The 25,416-nt window shown below is 48.1% G+C and overlaps 1 protein-coding gene across 3 annotated transcripts in view; it reads right to left on the bottom strand.

The window, feature by feature from the left end:
- The window catches only part of LOC137433024 (mitochondrial glutamate carrier 1), a 125,140-nt gene that overhangs the window by 72,948 nt on the left and 26,776 nt on the right, over nucleotides 1-25,416 (bottom strand). For all 3 annotated transcript variants that reach the window (XR_013624424.1, XM_068125408.2, XM_068125409.2), the window contains 3 exons: nucleotides 24,800-24,874; nucleotides 12,750-12,875; nucleotides 5,260-5,315 (listed from right to left, as the gene is read on the bottom strand). Coding sequence is in view for 2 of the 3 variants with exons in the window: in XM_068125408.2 (XP_067981509.1) it covers nucleotides 5,260-5,315; nucleotides 12,750-12,875; nucleotides 24,800-24,819 (202 nt within the window). In the remaining variant the exon portion in view is untranslated. The remainder of the gene's footprint in view (nucleotides 1-5,259; nucleotides 5,316-12,749; nucleotides 12,876-24,799; nucleotides 24,875-25,416) is intronic.

The raw sequence follows: 25,416 nt of genomic DNA, 5'->3' as shown, positions 1-25,416 counted from the left end.
TGTATCTATTCTCCTGTATCTATTCTCCTGTATCTATTCTCCTGTATCTATTCTCCTGTATCTAATCTACTGCATCTATTATATTGTATCTATTCTCCTGTAACTATTCTCCTGTATATATTATATTGTATCTATTATATTGTATCTATTCTCCTGTGTCTATTCTCCTGTATATATTCTCCTGTATCTATTATATTGTATCTATTCTCCTGTATCTATTCTCCTGTATCTATTATATTGTATCTATTATATTGTATCTATTCTCCTGTATCTATTCTCCTGTAACTATTCTCCTGTATATATTATATTGTATCTATTATATTGTATCTATTCTCCTGTGTCTATTCTCCTGTAACTATTCTCCTGTATATATTATATTGTATCTATTCTCCTGTATCTATTGTATCTATTGTATTGTATCACCTGTATCTATCTCCTGTATCTATTCTCCTGTAACTATTCTCCTGTATATATTATATTGTATCTATTATGTTGTATCTATTCTCCTGTGTCTATGCTACTGCATCTATTATATTGTATCTATTATATTGTATCTATTCTCCTGTATCTATTCTCCTGTATCTATTCTCCTGTATCTATTCTCCTGTATCTATTCTACTGCATCTATTATATTGTATCTATTATATTGTATCTATTCTCCTGTATCTATTCTACTGCATCTATTCTCCTGTATCTAATCTACTGCATCTATTATATTGTATCTATTCTCCTGTATCTATTCTCCTGTATCTATTCTCCTGTATCTATTCTACTGCATCTATTATATTGTATCTATTATATTGTATCTATTTTCATATATCTATTCTCCTGTAACTATTCTCCTGTATCTATTCTACTGCATCTATTATATTGTATCTATTCTCCTGTATCTATTCTCCTGTATCTATTCTCCTGTAACTATTCTCCTGTATATATTATATTGTATCTATTATATTGTATCTATTCTCCTGTATCTATTCTCCTGTATATATTCTCCTGTATCTATTATATTGTATCTATTCTCCTGTATCTATTCTCCTGTATCTATTCTCCTGTAACTATTCTCTTGTATCTATATATATAAAATACAGTTTGTGTGTGTGTGTGTGTGTGTGTGTGTGTGTGTGTGTGTGTGTGTGTGTGTAATGTTACTGATAGACTCCTAAACGGAGAGGCTCACGTGCTTGATATTTGGCCTAGCCATGGCCATTGAGCCTGGGAAGAACATGGCCGACCTAAAAAAAAATATTTCATAATATTTTTTTACCATATTTTTACCTCAGCGCATTTCAGCGAGGAATATTATGCACGGAATCTGACCGGTGGCAGAGCAGCGCGCTGATTCGCTCAGAGGGATCACGTGATGTTCCTTGCCGCCATTAACTCAGTTACGCGTTCGCACGTATTTCAGAGCGAAAAGCGATTGCGTTTTTTCACATTTCAGCGAGGAACATTGCCATTCACACCAAATAGGTTTTTTTTTCTTTCATCTTTACGAGATCCATATTTTTTATTCATATTTACGTCAGCGCATTTCAGCGAGGAATATTATACACGGAATCTGATCAGGTGGCAGAGCAGTGCGCAGATTCGCTCAGAGCGATCACGTGATGCTCCTTGCCGCCATAAACTCACAGTTACGCGTTCGCACGTAATTCACAACGTTCCAAACAAACGAGATCCGCGAAGCGAGTTGGTCGAGTCGTGCTAACCAAGATGGCGACACGGCGGCATCACTTTTCACGGAGTATGAGCATTCTATATATTTTCAATTCAGTGCGTCCGACTCGCTCACGTACTTGATTTGTGGCATAGACATGGCCATTGGGCCTTCACGGTGTAATTTGTGCGAGGGAGGAGGGGGAGGGGGAGGGATTAGCAGCAGAAGCAGATGCCCCCGTCCTCCGAGCTTCCAAGCGTCAGAGCTTCCGTCCTCCCCTCCCCCTCCCTTTTTCCCCCTCCCCCTCCCTTTTCCCCCTCCCCCTCCCTTTTCCCACTCCCCCCTACCCCTTCCCCCTCCCCCTCCCCCTCCCCACCTCCCCCACCCCTCTCCCCCCTCCCCCTCCCCCTTCCCCACCCTCCCCATCCCCCTCCCCCTTCCCCCTCCCCCCTCCAGCTCCCCCCTCCCCCTCCTTTTGGCTGATCATGATCCACCGATTCACAGCAGGGCTGGTACCAGACGAGCGAGTGGCACCGATGCTTGTAGCGTTGCGTTCAGCACTTTCCATGGAAATGGCGGTGTCCCTGGCATTTTGGAACATCAGTCTTCTCTCAGCAAGCAGGCGACTACGAGTGCGGTCATCGGACATGCCAACCACCAGCAAATCACGGAGCATGTCATCAATCGTGTCCCCAAACTCACACAGATGTGACAGTTTTTTGAGGTGTGCAATGAAGTCTGCGATCGACTGACCTTGATGCTGTCTGCACATGTAAAAATTAAACCGACACAGGATGACTGAAGGAGATGGATTACAATGTTCCTTCAAAGCGGCCTTGAGCTCTGCATACGTGAGCTCCTGGATTGTCCGAGGACGAATCAGGTTTTTAACGAGTGTGAACGTCTCACCCCCGCAAACGGACAAGAAGACGGCCTTCATCCGGGCTTCGGTCGCGATGTCGTTCGCCTCGAAGTAGAAAGACAACTGCTCAGAATACGTCAAAATCTCCCTCATGAGGGTCGAATTCATCGATATGGCCGAAAGAAGTCATGGTCTAGATGTTTATCCTCGTCGCCATGTAAGGTATCTCGACAGACTTACGATCGATTGTAGCACACGTTCATTGACTCTCCCGATACAGGCCCGATTTACCGCAGCGCCATCCGAGCTGGGCCGTAACTTCCGGAAAAACGGAAATAAACCCACGGTCACGGTGTAGGGATACAACGGTGAATATTTGCAGCTTCATACATGACATATCTCATCTCCAGTATCTCATCTCCAGTATCTATTCTACTGTATATATTCTACTGTATCTATTCTACTGTATCTATTCCACTGTATATATTCACAGGGTGTTTTTTTCTCATAAAAATTCTTACAAGGCACCTCAACTATCTTCAAGGTCATGGGACAGATCAGATCATATCTGATTATTTATTTGTTTTGAGAGCACTTTTAAAAACAGTATTACTACTGGTATCTTACTTCATATACAGTCACGTGAAAAAGGAAGTACACCCCATGTAAATTTTTGACTTTTTCAACATATTTCAACATACAGCTATTTGATCTTCATTTCAACAATATTGATAGATAAAGGTGATATAACATAACAAATATCATGAAACATTCACATTTTGTAGTCCATTGTATAATTTAAATAAACAAATGCAAATTTAACATTTTTTTTTTTTTGTATACTGAATCGAGGCTCGTGAAAGAGCTAACATTTATTTCACAAACAAATCAACCAGACAAACAAAATATACAAAAGAGGGAGCGGAAGACAAGATGGGGAGAGAAGGGGAAGCACACAACCACAACATTTGAGAGCAGGGAGAAGTGTGGGAGGGAGAGGGCTTGGGGGCAGGAGGCGTGGGAAGAGGAGGGGGGGGGGGGGGGGGGAAAGTGTGGAATGTGGCAGTGTGGAGTGTGGAGTGTGGAAAGTGTGGAGTGTGGCAGTGGAGAAATGTGGAAAAAGTAAGTACACCCATACATTTATCACTACTTCAAATACCTAAAATTAGAATCAGGTGCACCAGCTCAGGTGCAAATGATTAGAACATCGTTAGAGAGGATCTTGGAGGAACCTGTCTTATATAAACCTCAGACATTTAGTTTGGTTTGCTCTTTGTTGTTGAAGTGTGCGGCGTCACCATGCCTAGATCAAAAGAGCTCTCTGAGGACTTCAGAAAGAAGGTTATAGATGCCTACGAGTCTGGGAAGGGATTTAAAAAGATCTGCAAACAATTTGAAATCAATCATTCGACTGTCCGGAAGATCATCTACAAGTGGAGAAGATTCCAAACAACTGCCAACTTGTTCAGGCCAGGCCGCCCCAGCAAGTTCAGCCCGAGAGCAAACTGCAAGATGCTGAAAGAAGTCTCTAAGAACCCCAGAATGTCATCACGGGACCTACAGGTAGCTCTTGCCAATGTTGATGTCAAAGTGCACGAGTCTACCATTAGAAAGAGGCTGCACTAATTTGATCTACATGGGAGGTGTGCCAGGAGGAAACCTTTGCTGTCCAGAAAGAACATCAGGGCAAGACTAAAGTTTGCCAATGAACACCGAGGCAAAGACCAGCACTTCTGGAACAATGTGCTCTGGACAGATGAGTCAATGGTAGAGCTATTTGGCCACAGTACCAGAAGACATGTTTGACGAAAACCAAAGACAGCATTTGAACACAAGAACCTGATACCAACTGTAAAGCATGGTGGTGGAAATATTATGGTTTGGGACAGCTTTGCTGCATCAGGGCCTGGGCAGCTCACCATCATAGCATCCACTATGAATTCTTCATTGTACCATTGGGTGCTTGAGGATAATGTGAGGCCATCTTTCGGAAAGTTGAAGCTCAACCGAAGGTGGACCTTGCAACATGACAATGACCATAAACATACCTGTAAATCCACCAAGGAATGGCTGAAAAGAAAGGAATGGAGGGTTCTGGAATGGCCAAGTCAAAGCCCGGATCTAAATCCCATCGAGATGTTGTGGGGGGATTTGAAACGAGCTGTGCATGCAAGAAACCCCTCAAACATCGCACAGCTGAAAGAATTCTGCATGGAGGAGTGGGCAAAAGTTTCTCCCAGTCGATGTCAGAGACTGGTAGACAATTATAAGATACGCCTACTTGAGGTTGTTTCTACCAAAGGGGACAATACCACCTATTAGAGCCAAGGGTGTACTTACTTTTTCCACATGCGAAATTTGCATTTATGTTTATTTAAATTATACAATGGACTACAAAATGTAAATATTTCATGATATTTGTTATATTATATCACCTTTATCTATCAATATTGTTGAAATGAAGATCAAATAGCTGTATGTTGAAATATGTTGAAAAAGTCAAAACTTTACATGGGGTGCACTTACTTTTTCACGTGACTGTATTTATGCAGTATTCTATATTTTTCAAATTCCTGTTCAGAAGTCTCCAAGCACTGTCATACACCTCAATCACCAATTCTATAAAGGCTGATGATATTGTAAGTTGAATAACAGATTTGACAGCTCTGTATTGATCTGGAATATCCATGAGGAAAACAAGATGGGCATACCTTTTGAAAGAAATAACCCTCCTTACCTCGGTACATGCCAAAATATCCATCTGAACGTATCGTTTTGAAAAGGCAGTCCATCCTGCATATAAAGAAAGACATGTCAGTCATAGCAAGAGAAGAGAAAACAAATATTTATCTGCTGAATATGCATGGGTCGTAAACATGAATAGTTAACCCATAGAATGAATAACAGTTTGAACCTGATGTGGCATTATGTTGGGAGATTCCCCTCTGAGATTGTTACGTTGGCAGCTTGATCATCAGCCTGGCAAAGTAAAAACAGACTTCAAAAACGGTACGTGCTGATTCCGCGCATGATTCTCAGCATCAGGAGGAATCTTAAAGGATAAACAAATCCGATGGAGAGAGATGCGAGCTATTTCTCCTTGTTTGTCATACTGACTGTGGAGAGAAAAGTGACGTCACAAGATGGACTCACCCAGCACCCCAGCACCCAGAGTGCGCTGGAAGTTAGTACTTCCCCCAATGTCGATGGTTGCTTGTCTTGTTTTTATTTTATCCCGTGCCATCTAATGTCTCTGTCTCCATGTGTGCATGCATGATTTCCTTGACAGCTCTTCCATGAGTCTTACATGTATAGAAAATATTAAATTTATTATTGGTCTTGGATTACGGTATCTTGACTTCCGATGTGTCTGTCATCTTCTTTGATCTCGTGTAAAGTGGAGGCCTGAAGGAGCTGCGCTCCAACGCGAGTCGAAAGAATTGACGCGACCAAAGACGGAATTCGTCCGAGTTGCTTTATTGAAACAAAACAGCTCAGGTATTCTGAAAAGCCCGTTTATCGGGCAGCAATATATATACACATTTATGCCCGGGCGTTTGCCCGGGAAAACCGAGACCGGGCATGCCCGGGTGTCAAGGGCGAGTCCTGGAAAGGCGAGTCTGGACATGCCTGGGCGTCCTGGACGCGGCCTGGCAAGTCGAGGCTGGGCGTGCCCGAGCGCTCTGGGCGAGCCCTGGAAAGGCGAGAGCGGGCATGCCCGGACGCTCTGGGCGAGCCCTGGAAAGGCGAGTCTGGACATGCCCGGGCGTCCTGGACGCGGCCTGGCAAGTCGAGGCTGGGCGTGCCCAGGCGCTCTGGGCGAGCCCTGGAAAGGCGAGAGCGGGCATGCCCGGGAAAGACGAGACCGGGTGTGCCCGGGAGGTTCGGGCGTCTGGGCCCGTCCGGACGAGCCCGGCATGGCGATCGCGCCCTGGCCACGTCCTGGCAGGTGCAAGGCGATTGTGTACATTCAGCGGGAACCGCTACACACGCCCCTCCAGAATCGACCTGCACCGGCAGGGTCAATTTAAGGGGGGTCCGGATGACCCGGCCGAAGCGACCCCTGGAGGGTCGTGGGGGGGGGGGGGGGGTCCGATCCGGTGGTGGGTGGTCGAGCGGGGGGAACTGTAGACGGGGGGCGGCCTCGCCGCGGAGGAAGGGCCAACCGTGGTGGTCGGTCGACGTCCACGTGCGCCGGTTTGAGGCGGTCCACAGAGATCCGGTCCGACCGGCCGCCGACGTCGACGACGAAGGACTTGTCGCCCCGTCGTAGGACCCGGAAGGGCCCGTCGTACGGCGGCCGGAGTGGCCCCCGGTGCGTGTCATGACGCACAAAGACGTACTCCGCTGTGCGAAGCGCCGGGGGGACGTAGGACTGGGGGCCACCGTGGCGGGACGTTGGCACGGGGGCAAATCGGCGGGCGGCCTCCTGGAGGTCCGAGCGCTGGTGTGCGGCGGACCAGGGACTGGTAGCGTCGGGCACGAACTCGCCCGGGACGCGGAGCGGCTGGCCGTAGACGAGCTCGGTGGCGGACGCCCGGAGGTCCTCCTTGGGGGCCGTGCGGAGGCCCAAAAGGACCCACGGCAGCCGGTCGGTCCAACCGTCGTCCTGAAGGCCGGCCATGATTGCGGCCTTCATGGAGCAGTGAAACTGCTCGCACAACCCGTTGGCTTGGGGGTTGTAGGCTGTGGTGCGGTGCAGCGTGACCCCCAACGAGCGGGCGACCGCGCCCCAAAGTTCGGACGTGAACTGTGGGCCGCGGTCGGACGAGATGTCCGCCGATGCGCCGAAGCGCGCGACCCAGGTGGCGATGAATGCCTGCGCCACGTCGGCGGTGGTGGTGGAGGTGAGGGGCACGGCCTCCGGCCACCTGGTGGTCCTGTCCACCATGGTGAGCAGGTGGGTGAACCCCCGCGATGGGGGCAGGGGACCCACCAGGTCCACGTGGACGTGGTCGAAACGCCGTGCAGGCACGGTGAAAGGTGCTAGCGGGGCCTGGGTGTGGCGGTGGACCTTGGCCCGCTGGCAGGCCGTGCAGGCGTTGGCCCAGTCGCGGACGTTCCGTCGCAGGCCGTGCCAGACGAAACACGCCGACACCAGCTTCTGAGAAGCTTTCCGGCCCGGGTGAGAAAGGCCGTGGATGGAGGCGAAGATGCGGCGCTGCCAGGAAACGGGCACGATGGGGTGAGGCTGGCCCTGGGAGACGTCGCAGAGCAGGACGGTGCCCGCGAAGGGGATGTCGGCCAGGCGGGAGGTCCGTGTCCGCCGCCCGGAGGGCCTGCACCGAGGTGTCGGTGGTCTGGTCGGCCGCCATGAGCGCGAAGTCCACGCCGAGGTGGACCGCGTTCGCGCTGGCCCGAGAAAGACAGTCGGCCACGGCGTACGGCGTTGTCTTTGCCGGCGACGTGCCGGATGTCCGTGGTGAATTCCGACACGGCGGAGAGGTGGTGCTGCTGGCAGGCCGACCACGGCTCCGTGACTTTGGCCATTGCGTAGACCAACGGCTGGTGGTCGACGAAAGCCGTGAACGGGCGGCCCTCCAGGAGGTGTCGGAAATGGCGAAAGGCCAGGAATAGACCGAGCAGCTCGCGGTCGAACGTGCTGTATTTTAACTCGTTCGGCCGGAGCTGCCGGCTGAAAAAAGCAAGTGGGTGCCAAACCCCGTCCACCCATTGTTCATGGACGGCGCCCACCGCATAGTTGGAGGCGTCCGTAGTGAGGGCGATGGGCGCGTTGAGCACCGGGTGAGCCAGCAGCGTTGCGTCGGCGAGGGCCCGTTTTGCACTCGCGAAGGCCGCGTCCATGGCCGCGGACCAAACGATGTCATGCTTGGCCGGCTTGCCCCGGAGGGCCTCGTAAAGGGGCCGCATGAGCTGAGCAGCGCGGGGCACGAATCGGTGATAAAAATTCACCATGCCGAGGAACTCTTGTAGGGCCTTGATGGAACGGGGACGTGGGAACGTGGTGATGGCCTCGACCTTGGTCGGCAGCGGCACGGCCCCGGTCTTGGTGATGCGGTGGCCCAAAAAGTCAACGGTCGTCGTGCCGAAGTGGCATTTGGCCGGGTTGACAATTAAGCCGTGCTCGCTGAGGCGACCGAACAGTGTTCGGAGGTGGAGGAGGTGCTCAGCGCGGGACTTGCTGGCGACGAGGATGTCGTCCAGATAGACGAAAAGAAATGGCAGGTCGCGCAGCACGCCGTCCATTAAGCGCTGGAACGCCTGGGCCGCGTTCTTGAGGCCAAACGGCATCCTCAAAAATTCGAACAGGCCGAACGGCGTGATGACGGCCGTCTTCGGGACGTCGGCCGCCCGGACAGGTACCTGGTGGTATCCCCGTATCAGTTCAATTTTGGAAAATATGACCCGTCCTGCCAAACGGGCGGAAAAGTCCTGGATGTGCGGGATCGGGTACCTGTCAGGGGTGGTAGCGTCGTTGAGGCGGCGGTAGTCACCACACGGGCACCATCCGCCCCCCGGCTTTGGCACGATGTGCAGTGGTGAGGCCCACACGCTATTGGAGCGCCGCACGATGCCGAGGTGCTCCAACGCGTCGAACTCGGCCTTTGCCACGGCGAGCTTGGCCGGGTCGAGGCGGCGGGCCCTGGCGTAGACCGGCGGGCCCATAGTGGGTATGTGGTGCTCGATCCCATGCCGCACTGCGACGGCCGAAAACGTCGGCCGCGTGAGGGCCGGGAATTCCGCGAGCAGGCGAGCGAACTCGTTCGCCGTCGGGAGGGCACACGCCAGTTCGGTCGGCGTGGAGCTGCTCATCGTGCACGCCAGGGAGCTGAAGGTCTCGGCGTTGACAAGGCGACGACGTTTGACGTCGACCAGCAGCCCGTGCGCGCAGAGGAAGTCGGCGCCCAGCAAAGCCATGGGGACGCAGGCGGTCACAAAGGTCCACTGAAAGCGCTGGCTGCCGAAGCAGAGGGTGACGTCGCGCGGGCCGAAAATGCGTATGGCCGAGCCATTAGCAGCGACCAAAGAGGGGCCGCACAACGGCGTCCCGCCTGTCCTGCTCGGAGGCGGGTATGACGCTCAGTTGGGCGCCGGTGTCACAAAGGAAACGCCGCCCGGACGCTTTGTCCCGAATAAAAAGCAAGTTGCCCGAGTGGCCGGCGCTCATGGCTGGGAATGAACGCCGGCCCGGCCGTTTCCCGACTTGCCGAAAGTGCACGGGGGTCGGCACGTCCGAGCCTTGTGGCCGAACCTGGCGTGGTAATAACACCACGCCTGGTCAGGTGGAGGCCCCGGCCGTTGTGTCAGAAGCGGTCGGCGCGGCGTGGCGGCCGCCAGTTGCACCGGCAGTTCGGCCTCCAACCGCGCAGGGCGCTCGGGCGTCGTGGGCGTCGCCTCGGACGGCGGCAGGCTCCAGGTAGCCGCGCCGATGTGTTGGCCCGCCGAGGAGATCTTATCGGCTTCCCTGGCGAGGGCGCGGGGATCGGTGATCGACGTGCCAGCCAGGGCGAGGCGTACCGGGTGAGGCAGCTGGCGAAGGAACAGCTCACGGAACAGAAAATCCAGAGAGTGCTCAACGAGCAACGAGAGCATATAGTCCATGCGCTCGGACGGGCGCGTGTCGCCGAGCTCGGGCAGGTCGAGCAGGCGCCGTGCGCGTGCCGCCGGTGAGAGGGTGAAAGCGTCGAGGAGGAGCGTCTTCAGCACGTCATACTTGTCAGCAGCCGGCGGGTGCTCGAGGAGGCTCAGGGCGCGGGCCGCGGTGGCGGAACCGAGCGCTGCCACGACGTGGTGGAAGCGGGTGTCGTCCGCGGTGATGCCTCGCAGGGTGAACTGGGAGTCCGCCTGGGCGAACCAAACAGCCGCGTGAGCCTCCCAGAAGGTAGGCAGTTTAAGAGTCACTGCCGTGTCCATGTCGGTAGATCACCAGTGAAGGAGCTGCGCTCCAACGCGAGTCGAAAGAATTGACGCGACCAAAGACGGAATTCGTCCGAGTTGCTTTATTGAAACAAAACAGCTCAGGTATTCTGAAAAGCCCGTTTATCGGGCAGCAATATATATACACATTTATGCCCGGGCGTTTGCCCGGGAAAACCGAGACCGGGCATGCCCGGGTGTCAAGGGCGAGTCCTGGAAAGGCGAGTCTGGACATGCCCGGGCGTCCTGGACGCGGCCTGGCAAGTCGAGGCTGGGCGTGCCCGAGCGCTCTGGGCGAGCCCTGGAAAGGCGAGAGCGGGCATGCCCGGACGCTCTGGGCGAGCCCTGGAAAGGCGAGTCTGGACATGCCGGGGCGTCCTGGATGCGGCCTGGCAAGTCGAGGCTGGGCGTGCCCGAACGCTCTGGGCGAGCCCTGGAAAGGCGAGAGCGGGCATGCCCGGACGCTCTGGGCGAGCCCTGGAAAGGCGAGTCTGGACATGCCCGGGCGTCCTGGACGCGGCCTGGCAAGTCGAGGCTGGGCGTGCCCGGGCGCTCTGGGCAAGCCCTGGAAAGGCGAGAGCGGGCATGCCCGGGAAAGACGAGACCGGGCGTGCCCGGGAGGTTCGGGCGTGCCCGGGAACAGCGAGTCCAGGCATGCCCAGGAGAGGCGCGTCTGGGCCCGTCCGGACGAGCCCGGCATGGCGATCGCGCCCTGGCCGCGTCCTGGCAGGTGCAAGGCGATTGTGTACATTCAGCGGGGACCGCTACAGGCCCTTAATTTTGGGGAAATCTCATAATGGTTTATGGTTTATTATTGTTGTTGTTGTTGTTTCGTCATGATTTGAGTCAAGAGACCTTATGGTTATTTTTCTCCAACTTACATTTATATATTTTTTACAATTTCCTTTCACTAGGGCATGCCCGTACTATATATATATCTAAAATTATATCCCCCCCCTCTATTTACATGAAATGGTTTGGTCCAAAGCGAACGGCTTGCGAGTACGGTGACAATCCCCCCCCTCTATTTACATGAAATGGTTTGGTCCAAAGCGAACGGCTTGCGAGTACGGTGACAATCCCCCCCCTCTATTTACATGAAATGGTTTGGTCCAAAGCGAACGGCTTGCGGAGTTTGGTAAAGAAATCGCCATAGCGTGCACAAACGCGCAGGAAAGCGAAAGAATCGCAAATTAGTTTTAATTAGTTTTAAAACATAGTTTAACGCCAACATAGTTTGCCAACGTGAAATAAATGAATACGCTCTCAAATGTGCCGTCCGAGGCAGAGTCTGTTCGCCACGTTCGGCACACGTGATAGCTCACTGCTCTCTGATTGGTTGAATCGTTTTTTGGACATAGCTCGGTAACTACTTGTCCGATTAATATGAAACCTTGAAAAGGCACATCCTCGGGTCCCCAGCAATATACCTGGCAAGTTTAAAGTATATCGGACCCGTGGTTGTCGAGAAACAGCGGTCACAGACAAACAAACATACACACAGAGATTACTGGCATTATAGATAGACTAGGGCATGCCCGTACGTGGGTGCCCGTTCCTTGCCAAAAAAAATAAATAACGCAACCCGTACGCTCTACCCCGCCCGTACGCCCGTACGCCCGTAAACAAAAAAAACAACGCTCTTCGCTTCCGCCCTTCGCTCTGACTGAATTGGGAGAAATAATGCGCATAAGAAATCGAGAAATTATTATTTTCTCCGGAAGAAATCGAATTACGAACCGTAATGGCGCACGCGCTCGGCTCGGCTCGCTCTCACATCGGCCACGCCTACGCAATAACGCGTTCTGTGATTGGCTGCCGGAAGTGCAGTCTTCACTGTCCGGAAGGTCGCAAATCGCAGTTACGATGAATCGCAAATTAGTTTTAATTAGTTTTAAAACATAGTTTAACGGCAACATAGTTTTCCAACGTGAAATAAATGAATACGCTCTCAAATGTGCCGTCCGAGGCAGAGTCTGTTCGCCACGTTCGGCACACGTGATAGCTCGCTGCTCTCTGATTGGTTGAATCGTTTTTTGGACATAGCTCGGTAACTACTTCTCCGATTAATATGAAACCTTGAAAAGGCACATCCTCGGGTCCCCAGCAATATACCTGGCAAGTTTCAAGTATATCGGACCCGTGGTTGTCGAGAAACAGCGGTCACAGACATACAGACATACAAACATACAAACATACAAACATACAAACATACAAACATACAAACATACACACAGAGATTACTGGAATTATAGATAGATTACAATTTCCTACTCCTTCGTAATGAAATCACCACATGTTTTCAGCCATGCTGTGCGACATATATTTACACACACTGAGCATACATACATATTGCGGTATAAGCGCTGGCCCTCTTGCTGGTTTTGTAAGCGTGTCTTTGCCAGATCGATGGGGAACACACATGTTACACCAATCAGCCCTGCAATTCCACCGTTTATCAACTTGGCCGGCAAGCTGAGGAAATAGGAGAAAAAAGAATAAGTGAGTTTCACTGCCAAGAGTTCAAACAAAAACCAAAACTTTGTACTTTTTCCATTAAAAAAAAATAATAATAATTATACATTAAATTTTACATCAACAGATAAAAATAAAAACCTCAATTATCTTCAGGGTCATGGGATAGATCATATCTGATTATTATGTTATGAGAGCACTTTTAAAAACAGTATTTACTACTGGTATCTTACTTTATATATTTATACAGTATTCTATATTTTTCAAATTCCTGTTCAGATTGTTACTTTGATTGTTTTCACAATCAGAATTTCATAAGATATGCTCTTTATATAACCCTTGTTATTATATTTCTCTGTGTCCTCATCGTCCCCCTATCCATCCTCATTCTTCCTCATATCCCTTATTTTTGAAGTCCTCTCTCTATTTTGTCCCTCAACCCTGCTTATCCATGTATTTCTCCCCTCTCCTTCTGTTGTTTATTTTGTTCTGTTATGTCCTGATATGTTTTATGCCTCAGCTCCTCCAAGAGCCTCGACTGTATAAAAAACCCTCAGTGAGATAATCATGTTGATCAAATAGAATAGTAACCTGTAGTCATGTGACTAGAGCTAAAGAAGACCGCAGGGCATTTTGAAGGCGAACCCATCCATACCTCCGAAGAAGGGCACAATAAATCATCGATGACATATTGTACACAAGCAAATACTACCCGTCGCTCAGCTGATGGGAATACTAAGAGAGGAGGGTAGGGAGAAAGAGGGGGGAGCGAGGAGGGGTGGGGGAGTGAGGAGAGGAAAGGGTAGAGTGGGGAGAGGGGATGGGAGAGAGAGAGGAGGGAAGGGGAGCAGGAGTGGTGGGGGAGAAAAGATGGGGGCTAAGAAAAGGGGAAGCGAGGAAGGGGTGCAGGACGATGCCTTACCACATGTTGCTATACAATCTGGGAGGAAGGGAGTGCGAGTAGGGGGGTGGGAGCGAGAGAAAGAGAGGGGGAGGGAGAAGGGGTGGAGAGAGAGGGGGGAGAGCAAGGAAGGTGGGAGAGTGAGGAAGGGTGGGGGTGAAGAAGGGGGTGGGGGGAGGGAGAGAAAGGAGGCGGGGAGAGAGCAAGGAAGCGGGGGAAGAGAAAGGAAGGTGGGAGAGTGAGGAAGGGTGGGGATGAAGAAGGGGGGGGGGGGGGGGGAGAGAAAGGAAGCAGGGAGAGAGCAAGGAAGCGGGGAGAGAGCAAGGAGGCGGGGGGGAGAGAAAGGAAGCAGTGTATGAGAAAGAAAGGTGGGGGAGCAAGGAAGAGGGGGGGGGGTTGGGGAGAAAGGAAGGTGGGAGGGGAGAAAGGAAGGTGGGAGAGCAAGGAAACGGGGGAGAGAAAGGAAGGTGGGAGAGAAAGGAAGGTGGGAAAGTGAGGAAGCGAGGGGAGAGAAAGGAAGGTGGGAGAGCGGGGAAGCGAGGGGAGAGAAAGGAAGGTGGGAGAGTGAGGAAGGGGGGGGGGGTGGAAGCGACGACTCACCACACATCGTTATACATTCTGGGAGGGAGGGTTGCAAGGAGGGGGATGTGAGCGAGAAAGAGAGGGAGGGAGGGTGAGAGGGAGAAGGAAAGAGAGAGTGGAGGGGAAGAGGCAGAGAGGGGAGGGGAGAGAGAGGAGGGGGAAGAGATGGGGGTGGAGGGTGCGAGGAAAGAGGAGCAGAGAGTGAGGATATGGGGGAAAGGAAGAGGGAGCTAGGAATGTGGGAGTAAGGAATGAGGGGTGAGCAAGGAAGGGGAGGGGAGCGAGGAGAGCAAGGAAGAGGCAGAGAGCTACGCCTCACCACACATCGCTATACACTCCGGGAGGGACGGTTTGTGAGGAGAAGGGGGGGGGGGGGGGACAAGAGAGAGGAGGGGAGTGAGGAGAGGGGGAAGAGCGAGGAAAGTTAGGGAAGAGCAAGGAAGGAGGGGTGGGGGCAGCATCTCCTCAAAAATTGAGTGGAAACTTTTCAAAGATTAAATGAATTAAAATATTATTACAATATTTTCAATGCTCTCTTGAACTCGTAGTTCACTTGTCCCATTGCTTTACTCATTCTAATCGCATTATGTCAATCATTCTTTTAATTTGATCTTTTATTTTGCCTTCCTAATTCCAGAGATTTCCCCATAGAGAATCCAGCCGTGGTTGCTGGAGCCTTCACGGTGATTCCACTGATTAATTATATATTTTCGTTGCACACTTTTGGCTTAATCCTTAATCTTTTCTTTACTCAATATAATTCTCCAAACAGTAGTAAAAGTTTAATGTTTGACAATTTCACATTTTCTTCTGTAACTATGGAGGACGGCTTAGTTATTAAATACGCTTCATTATAACAATCGCTAATCTCTTCAAAGTTTCAGATTTTACCCCAGATTTTGCAACTTATTTAATCTGTGAACTGCGATCCTCAAATCCAAAGACAGATTTTGATTATATACTTTAATTAGTCCGTGAGAGTACATGGTAGTTCCAAAGTGTTACGGATTCGTCACTTCCGTTGTTGTGGTTTTCATCCACTGTAAACATTTTTGATTCCATGTACTATTATTGTTGTCGGTTGAGGGAAATAGATATTGCTATTTTCAAAAGGTAAAAAAGTTAATGTTTTAAATGAAACCGGAACCGGACGACGAAGAAGAAGAGGAAGAGGAGAAAAAGAGGCGGAGCGAGTTAGTCGGACAAGAAGAAGCCGAGCGGCGTTGAGGTTTTGAGCCAACGCTAGCGAACGGAGTTCACTAGCGAACTTTTGGGTTTCCCAGGAAAGGGATTCCTGCGACAGAGTTGTTATCGCTGTGACAGATTAACCTGCGTGACAGGTTTTGCGGTTGATACCGGAGAGAATCCTCAGAGGGCCGTTACGCCTCGAGAACGGGCCGTCGGCCATTTTGACTCGCGCTCTTTGCGCATCGCGCAAGGTCTTTGCTTCGCTTCAGCCGTTTTCACCGCATTCAGACGTTTATCTGGTGTGTGTGTGTGTAACGTGGATTTTGAAGGTTAATTTGCGGTTCGCCGACTGTGAGCCGTGAAACGTCCATACCCGAGGGTGTGATTTCCCAGTCGCCTGGAGGGCGCCTTTGGATTTCCCAGTCGCCTGGAGGGTGCCTATGCGCAGCTTTGGCCACGTGACTGTGACTGTCATCCGAACGGGATTCTGGTCTCGATCAGACATCGTTCTGACGATCGCTGGAGCGGATCAACTTTGGCTTGAAGCCGGGATCGACTTTGGCTTGAAACCGGAATCAACGTTGGTTTGAAGCCGGGAAAGAGACATTGGGAATGTTCTTGTTTCACTCACTTGGAGCACAGTGAGTTATATATTACGAAACTGATGGTACCATCATAGGATATATATTGATTGTACTTTTGATTACTATTATTGTTGTACTGTTATTCTTGTGTGATCTTAATACAATATTTGTTTGTTGGTAACAATTGGTGTGGCTTCACCATTGATCTTTGACATACAGAATAACACATTTTTCTGCCGTGACTCCTCTGGAGGCTCGGAGGAACACTGTGACCAGGGGGTTGGGGAGGAGCACGTAACAGAAATTGGGGGGCTCGTCCGAGAAATTGCGGGCTCGTCAGAGGATAGAATTGGATAGAAATTGGGGTCCTCATCCAAAATTGGCCCAAATTGAAATTGGGGGCTCGTCCGAGAAATTGGGGGCTCGTCCGAGAAATTGGGGTTCTCGTCCGGGATTGGCCCAAATTGAAATTGGGGGCTCGTCTTTGCTGATTAAATTCCCTAACATCCTCGTCCGGGATTAAATTCCCTAATAACATTCGTCCGGGATAGAATTCCCGAACATCCTCACCCGGGATAGAATTCCCTAACATTCCCAAAATTCCCAAATTTGGAATTTTCTAACATTCCCAAATTTGTCCAAAAAATTGGAAAAAGATTTGTGTGAAGGTTAACAGGTGTTAACTGATAGTCACCATGGTGTTTGATGCAGAAAAGTTTGCGGCGTCCCCTAATGAGGCACAGTTCCAAGCGTTAAAAAGATTGGAACTCTTGATATTGGCCAAACATTTTAACTTGGAGGTCCGAGCTCATATGAAGAAAGCAGAGATGCAGACATTGGTGGTAGAATCTCTGGTGGGACAAGGAACATGGACAGAGGTAGCCTTGGATTGGTTACCCGAGGAAAAATAAAATTGTCAGAGAAGTCAGACAATTGTCAGAGAAGACCGCAACTGGTGTTAGTGTTCTTTTACAGGGGGTTGGTGGCTATGTTAAAGCTCCACTTCATGTCATCCATTTGAAGTCTGATTTAGTGTCAGGACCAGTCACCGTAGGTTTACAAGCCACTCTTCCTGAGTTTCTGGTAATCCGATGTTTGTTGAAAAGCCCAGTATGGAAAATAACACTGCACAGTTAGAGCAGGAGATTCCGGGTATCTTTCCATCCTGTGCCGCGACTCGTGCTATGGGTAGGAAGCGCTCTGAAGAGAAGAAGGTACTAACGTCACGCTTTGCACAGGCACTTGTTGGCGAGTACCCTGAAACTAAGTGTCAGCACACACAAGTCATGGATGGAGGCAATGTTGGCAAGCTCTTTGTAGGTGGTCTGAACTTTGACACAAGTGAAGATGTTCTGGACTCTATCTTTGGCAAATATGGACCACTCTTGGAAGTGCTGCTGATAAAAGACAGGGTGATGCAAAAGTCGAGAGGGTTTGGCTTTGTCACGTTTGAAAACACAAACGATGCCAAAGATGCAGAAAAGGATTTGAATGGCAAGGATTTGGATGGTCGGACCATAACAGTAGAGAAGGCAGGCCATGGGCGTCGAGGGGGCTACAGAGGAGGAAAACGTGGAGGTAGTTTCAGGGGTGGCTATGGCTCCCGGAGTGGGAGTAGTAGTTTTGGTGGCGGCCGCAGTCGTGATTACTACGGAGGCTCCCAGCAGCAGCAGCGCAGTTTTGGCAACTCTTGACGGGATGACTATTACGGTAGTCGCCGAGATGGGGACCACTACTCACGTGACTACAGCACCCGACTCTACAACTGTGATTATGATTTTTATGATCAAGAGAAGCGTTGGAAGCACTGAGTGCTCAGGAGCAGCCGAGCCAAGATTCCTACACGGATTAACCCGTGAACACGTTCCTAAATGCATCCATGCAGAGAATACTTCCCGGTCTCACCACCCAACCACCATGAAACCTGGCTCTCAGCTCGACCTCCTTAAAAAAGTGCTATAGATTTGCTTTGCTTTGGATTTTTGATAACAACTCCTTAACCTTCATTCAAAAAATGAAAAATAACAATCAGGGGTTGATGAGATGGAGTTTGGCTTTGCAGGAGTTCAACTTGGAAATTGAGCATGTAACGGGCAGAGACAAAATGTCGTTGCTGATGCATTGTCCAGAGTGAACGAACTTTGGAAATTTCTGTAGGTTGTTTGGGAAGTGTTGTTGCTTTATTTTGGGAAATATTAATTATCGTTGCTCACGGGAATTGATGATTTGGGTGTGAGTTTTACTTTTGTTTGTTAAAAGAGTTTTTGCCAGCAAAGAAAGTTTTCACTATGTTAAAACTTTCTTTCTTGAGGGGGGGAAGTGTTACGGATTCGTCACTTCCGTTGTTGTGGTTTTCATCCACTGTAAACATTTTTGATTCCATGTACTATTATTGTTGTCGGTTGAGGGAAATAGACATTGCTATTTTCAAAAGGTAAAAAAGTTAATGTTTTAAATGAAACCGGAACCGGACGACGAAGAAGAAGAGGAAGAGGAGAAAAAGAAGGCGGAGCGAGTGAATCGGACAAGAAGAAGCCGAGCGGCATTGAGGTTTTGAGCCAACGCTAGCGAACGGAGGTCACTAGCGAACTTTTGGGTTTCCCAGGAAAGGGATTCCTGCGACAGAGTTGTTATCGCTGTGACAGATCAACCTGCGTGACAGGTTTTGCGGTCGATTCCGGAGAGAATCCTCAGAGGGCCGTTACGCCTCGAGAACGGGCCATCGGCCATTTTGACTTGCGTGCTTTGCGCATCGCGCAAGGTCTTTGCTTCGCTTCAGCCGTTTTCACCGCATTCAGACGTTTATCTGGTGTGTGTGTGTGTAACGTGGATTTTGAAGGTTAATTTGCGGTTCGCCGACTGTGAGCCGTGAAACGTCCATACCCGAGGGTGTGATTTCCCAGTCGCCTGAAGGGCGCCTTTGGATTTCCCAGTCGCCTGGAGGGCGCCTTTGCGCAGCTTTGGCCGCGTGACTGTGACTGCCATCTGAACGGGATTCTGGTCTCGATTAGACATCGTTCTGACGATCGCTGGAGCGGATTGACTTTGGCTTGAAGCCGGGATCGACTTTGGCTTGAAACCGGAATCAACGTTGGTTTGAAGCCGGGAAAGAGACATTGGGAATGTTCTTGTTTCACTCACTTGGAGCACAGTGAGTTATATATTACGAAACTGATGGTACCATCATAGGATATATATTGATTGTACTTTTGATTACTATTATTGTTGTACTGTTATTCTTGTGTGATCTTAATACAATATTTGTTTGTTGGTAGCAATTGGTGTGGCTTCACCATTGATCTTTGACATACAGAATAACACATTTTTCTGCCGTGACTCCTCTCGGGGCTCGGAGGTACACCGTGACCAGGGGGTTGGGGAGGAGCACATAACAAAAGCAATGAATTTTTGAGCATGGCAATACAAAATGGTGGCTTAAGACCCCTGCGAAGGGAAAGCGGTCTGAACAATGGTTTCATGATGCTTTTTTTTTTGCTTTTTTTTTGTCATGAGCATTTTTTATTTTTGCTTAAAACACTCCACGGCACTCACTGATGAAGCCCTGAAAGTTTGACGAAGATCCATTCAGCCATCTCTGAGAAAAGTGGCGACACACAGACGCACACACAGACAGCCAAACAAACGGCTTTCATAGAATCGATTTTAATTTTACACATATGCTATTCTATCATCGTTATTTGCTTTCTGTATCCAGTTTTTTGTGTTTACATTAGTGTGGGCCACGGACATTTCAAATACATGTAAGAATATTACTGTAATTAATACAAATTTAAGGCAAAGTATATATTTTAGAAAAACAAAAAGTTTTTTTTGCATGTGATATTAAGTAAGGTAGTCACTTACAATATTCACCGAGAACGGCACTCAGTAGAGAGCATACCTACGCCTGGTGAACAGTTTACGTTTTGTATCCCACTGATAGGCCGGATCTGGATTCGGACCTGAACCAAAATCTAACCGGCTTGTTCACCAAGTTTATTCATAACTCGTCCATAACTTTTTAAAATATCATGTTATATATCGCTTTTTACCCTATCTCTCAATGGTGAAGAATCACTTAAAAATTAAATAATTATTGTAGCCGAATCCATATTCAGATCTTTTTTTTTTTTTTTTTTTTTTGTATACTGAATCGAGGCTCGTGAAAGAGCTGACAACCGCGAGGGAAAGACAGCACAGGGGGACCATGAGGAAAAGACAGTACAGGGGGACCGCAAGGGAAAGACAGTACAGGGGGACCATGAGGAAAAGACAGTACAGAGGGACCGCAAGGGAAAGACAGTACAGGGGGACCGCGAGGGAAAGACAGTACAGGGGAACCACGAGGGAAAGACAACACAGGGGGACCGCGAGGGAAAGACAGTACAGGGGAACTACGAGGGAAAGACAGTACAGGGGAACCACGAGGGAAAGACAACACAGGGGGACCGCGAGGGAAAGACAGTACAGGGGAACCACGAGGGAAAGACAACACAGGGGGACCGCGAGGGAAAGACAGTACAGGGGAACCACGAGGGAAAGACAACACAGGGGGACCGCGAGGGAAAGACAGTACAGGGGAACCACGAGGGAAAGACAGCACAGGGGGACCGCGAGGGAAAGACAGTACAGGGGAACCACGAGGGAAAGACAACACAGGGGGACCGCGAGGGAAAGACAGCACAGGGGGACCACGAGGGAAAGACAGCACAGGGGGTCACATATACAGTACACATCTTCACCAAAATCGAAACGATTAGTCCTTTTCACACACCTAACCTCTCCACCAAGTTTCGTCCAAATCCGTTCACAACCTTTTGAGATATCTATCCTGCTATATATATGATTTTTGGCCATATCACTCAATGGTGAAGAATCACTTTAAAATTCTACTAGCTGGATCCGGATCCGGATCTTCACCAAAATCGAATCGATTCTTCCTTGTCACACGCATAACCTGCCCAACAAGTTTCGTCCAAATCCATCCATAACCTTTTGAGATATACTGCTATATGTTGGTTTCAGCCCCATCTCCCAATGATGAAGAATCACTTAAAAATTGAATAACATTCATATCCGAATCCACATTCAGATCTTCACCAAAATCGAATTTATATGTCTTTGTCAGACACCCAACCGGTCCAGCAAGTTTAGTCCAAATCCATCCACAACTTTTTGAGATATCCTGCCATGTATCGTTTTTGGCCCAATCTCCCAATGGTGAAGAATCACTTTTAAAATTCTAGTAGCCGGATCCGAATCCGGACCTTCACCAAAATCTAATCATTTCGTCCTTGTCACAGTTACTATCTCTCTGCCAAATTTTGTCTGAATCCGTCCACAACGTTTTGAGATATCTTGTTCACAAACGGACAGACAAACAGACAGACAGACAGACAGGGGTGAAAACATAACCTCCATCCACCTTTGGTGGCGGAGGTAATTATTGCAGAATTTGACAAATAGATGACCAGCTCCATTCCAGTGAATTTTACATTTCATTCAGTAACATAATATGTACTGTATATGTGTGACCGCAATTGGATAGCCCTTAATGATAAACCAACAGCTTGGTGTACTCATTTATACTCCTTAATAATACCAGGTATATTACTAGCCTCCGTTGGACTTGGTCCAAAACGGAGTTCTATGGACTGATTTTGTTCATACTTGGCACAAAGACAATACATGATGGTATACATATGCACATCATTTTGTTTTACGATGCGATCAAAGATGGCCGACTGGTGGCCATTTTAGATGTAAACTAGAGCAATGCGACTGTGTCGCCAATATGCCTCCGCGTAGTCCCACAACACGTAGATGCCCTCGTTCACTGTCCTAAAAATAAACAATTTTTTTTTTCAAATCCGTTCAGCTGTTTTCAAGTATCACACTTTCACCAGCCATGACAGGTTTCACATCGATCTATGAAGCGGTTTCAGAGAAGGGAGTTTTAAAAATTATCGGCTATCAAGCTAATATGGCTGCCACACTACGTGACATATAACATGTAAATATGTACACTCTGCATATGTATGGGTAGGGGATCACGTTTGTGAAGTTTCGTGTTGATCGGATAAGGTTCGTTTTTCTATCCAAGATAGCTGCCAAACCGCGTGACCTACGCAATCATCATTTTCAAACTACTAGGGAGATAACCGTGCTACGCACGGGTGGGAGGCCAGAAGCAAACAGGCAATGCAGATATGGCGAATGCTAAAGCATGAAACCAATAAATTCCACATTCCTGTAGCACCTTCAGTCACACGTCAGACATGGACAGCAAGTTCGTGAAGGACTTCCATGAAAAACGTACCCGTTCGCAAACAAACGGGTACGTTCACGTATAGAAACATCGATCGTGGGTCCGTGGTGAATCTGCATATGGCGATCCGTGAATTTCACGTTCAGAAAGTAGAAACCATCACGGCATGTCGTCATTCACTTGAACTCGATATCTCTTTTTTCATTCCAAACAATATATCTCCAATCACAAATTGATCACAAAATAAACTTTTAACAACGTTGTTAATGTTTCCTTCATTGTAAAAACTACCAAATAAACAGTTAAAAGGATTTTGAGCCGATAGCTGTTACGGTCTTGGCAAGATCAATGGAGACAGCGATCTGTTAGCGTATTCACCACCCAAATAGCTATGTGGAATTCTCTCATGTTGAGATTAAATGTCGTTTGAACTTTGGCCGAGGTCATTATTTACTTTTAATGATGTTTATATACGAATGATGTTTAATGATGTTTATATTGGTTTTGGGTCGTCCTTTCCGCATATCTCGTGGGATTGTAAGTTGGAGAGACGGCCGTGATGACGGGGAGGGGGATGGAATTCTCTCAAGCAGGGATTCAACCCATGTCCTTATAAAAGGTCTTTGTCCGAGGTCACCGAGTTCGATCGGTGCAGATGTGCAGCGATCTGTGCAGCCGTTTGTGCGGCACCCGGGAAAACAACATCGTCGCAATGAAATCATCGTCACAATGAACGTTATGCGAACGCGAATGTTATGCGAGAGTCCAAACCTGAGAATGCTGGAGACCAAAGCTGAAATTGGGAAAACTAAATAGCCTATTTTACTCCTGGAGATCCCAGGATTAACCACCCAAAATATCGTTGCGATCATTTCAGCAGTTTTTACGGTACCTTCGAACGGACAGACAGACAGACAGACAGACAGACGGACATTTGGTGAATTATAGTAAGATATGCAACAATGGTGTTAGATGTTATTTGTAAAATTTTACATCGATAGTGTAAGCGGTTTCAGAGATATAGTTATTTAATATTTTCCTTCAATTCAATATGGCTGCCACACCATGTGACCATTGACGTTTTCGTGGTCATCTTTTAATCGCCAGGCCTAGTCAATGACACACGTAAAGTTTTGAGACAATCAATATGGTGGTTTGGTAGAAGATGTTTTTTTAGGGTTTTTGGTTAAATCCAATATGGCTGCCAAACCATGTGAACTATGATATCATAAATTTAATATTTCAATAGAAATGTGTCATAGATCTTGTGCATGCAATTTCAGATTTTTAGGATAAGGAATTCGATGAAATCATTTTTGGCTGGTATACCACTTCACCTATGATGTCATCATTATCCTGGTTTTGTTCCCCATTGGGAGTATTTGACAATGTGCCAAGTTTCAAATTTTTCCATTCAGCAGTTTCTGCGAAATAATTTTCTAACTATTTGCATTTAATCCAAGATGGCTGCCATACCACATGACCTATGACATTACAATTATCATAAAAACATTCTGCATGGGTGTCACTCCTACCCTGAAAGTTTTGTCTCAATCGGACATGTGGTTGCTGAGAAAAACGAGGTTTAGTCTGTACGGACGGACGGACAGACATACGGACGGACGGACGGACATACGGATGGACGGACACCCCGAAAACATAAAGCCTCCAGCCACCTTTGGGGATGGAGGCATAAAAACCCGATGTTGAACACGTCCTCAACCATTTCTCGAACATGCATATACCGATGTTATTCAAACTTTGCACACAGATAATGAATGTTGGCTTACATATGCACGTCAATTTTTTTCGAGATCAAATCCAAGATGGCTGACCAGCGGCAATTTTGCTACTTAAACATGTCTCCAACCATTCCTTGAACATGTATGGACTAAATTTGTTCAAACTTGGCACAAGCACAGTATATGATGGCATACACGTGCACCTCACTTTATTTTGCGATTTGATCAAAGATGGCCGACTGGTAGACTGGCGGCCATTTTTGTTGTAAAAAAAATCCGATATTGAAAACATCCTCAACCATTTATCGGACATGCATTTACCGATCTTGCTCAAACTTGGCACACAGATAACGAATGATGGCTTACATATGCACGCCATTTTGTTTCGCGAGCAGGTCCCAGATGCCCAAATGGCAGCCATTTTGTTGCTTAAAAGTGTCCCCAACCATTTTTTTAGACATGCATGGACCGATTTTGTTCAAACTTGGCACAAAGACAATACATGAGAGTATACATATGCAGAACATTTTGTTTTGTAATTCAACCAAAGATGGCCAACTGGTGGCCTTGAACTCTGTACAGTAGGATTACTAAAAGCACTGGAGCTATGACATTTTATGTCCTTGTATTTCATGTGGAATGTCTTGCTGTGTACTTGCCTTATCGGCTGATTTGCCATGATGCTGGATTGGGATGGGGTTGTTCTGGTCTATTTTGCTGTGATGATCAATTTTCTGTAAAGAAAAAATGCCTACATTTATAACCAGACAACTTTTTTTTTTCCTGAACTGAAAAATCTGGTTTATCCATTCAACTTAGGCATCTTGAAGAAAATTAAATACATTAATAATGTGTTTTTTTGATGACGTTTTAAAAAACATTTAAATACATTCACAATTTTTTTTAAATGTTTTTTAATCATATTTTTAATCAATATGATGTTTTTGTTATTGACTTACCAAATGATTGGATATTGGAAATACATGATTTTTTTTTGTATACCAAGTCGAGGCTCATATAAGAGCTAAGACATATAACATATAATAAAGGGAGCGGGAGACAAGAGGAGGAGAGAGGGAGGCACAACAACAGGAGAGAGGGAAGCACAACAACAGTAGAGAATAGGGACATCAGGAGATCTGTGGAAGGGAGAGGGTTGGGGTGGGGTACACAGGATAAACAAGATGGACACTACAACAACTTTCAGGAAAGAAAATGGAATTTGAAAAAGGTGGATTCTTTTTTCGAAGGAGGTTACGAAGGAGGGTTAAATAAG

Source organism: Myxine glutinosa, chromosome 8 (assembly GCF_964187855.1).
Source record: "Myxine glutinosa chromosome 8, kmMyxGlut1.1, whole genome shotgun sequence".
Classification (NCBI taxonomy): domain Eukaryota; kingdom Metazoa; phylum Chordata; class Myxini; order Myxiniformes; family Myxinidae; genus Myxine; species Myxine glutinosa.
This window is presented reverse-complemented; position numbering and strand designations above follow the sequence as displayed.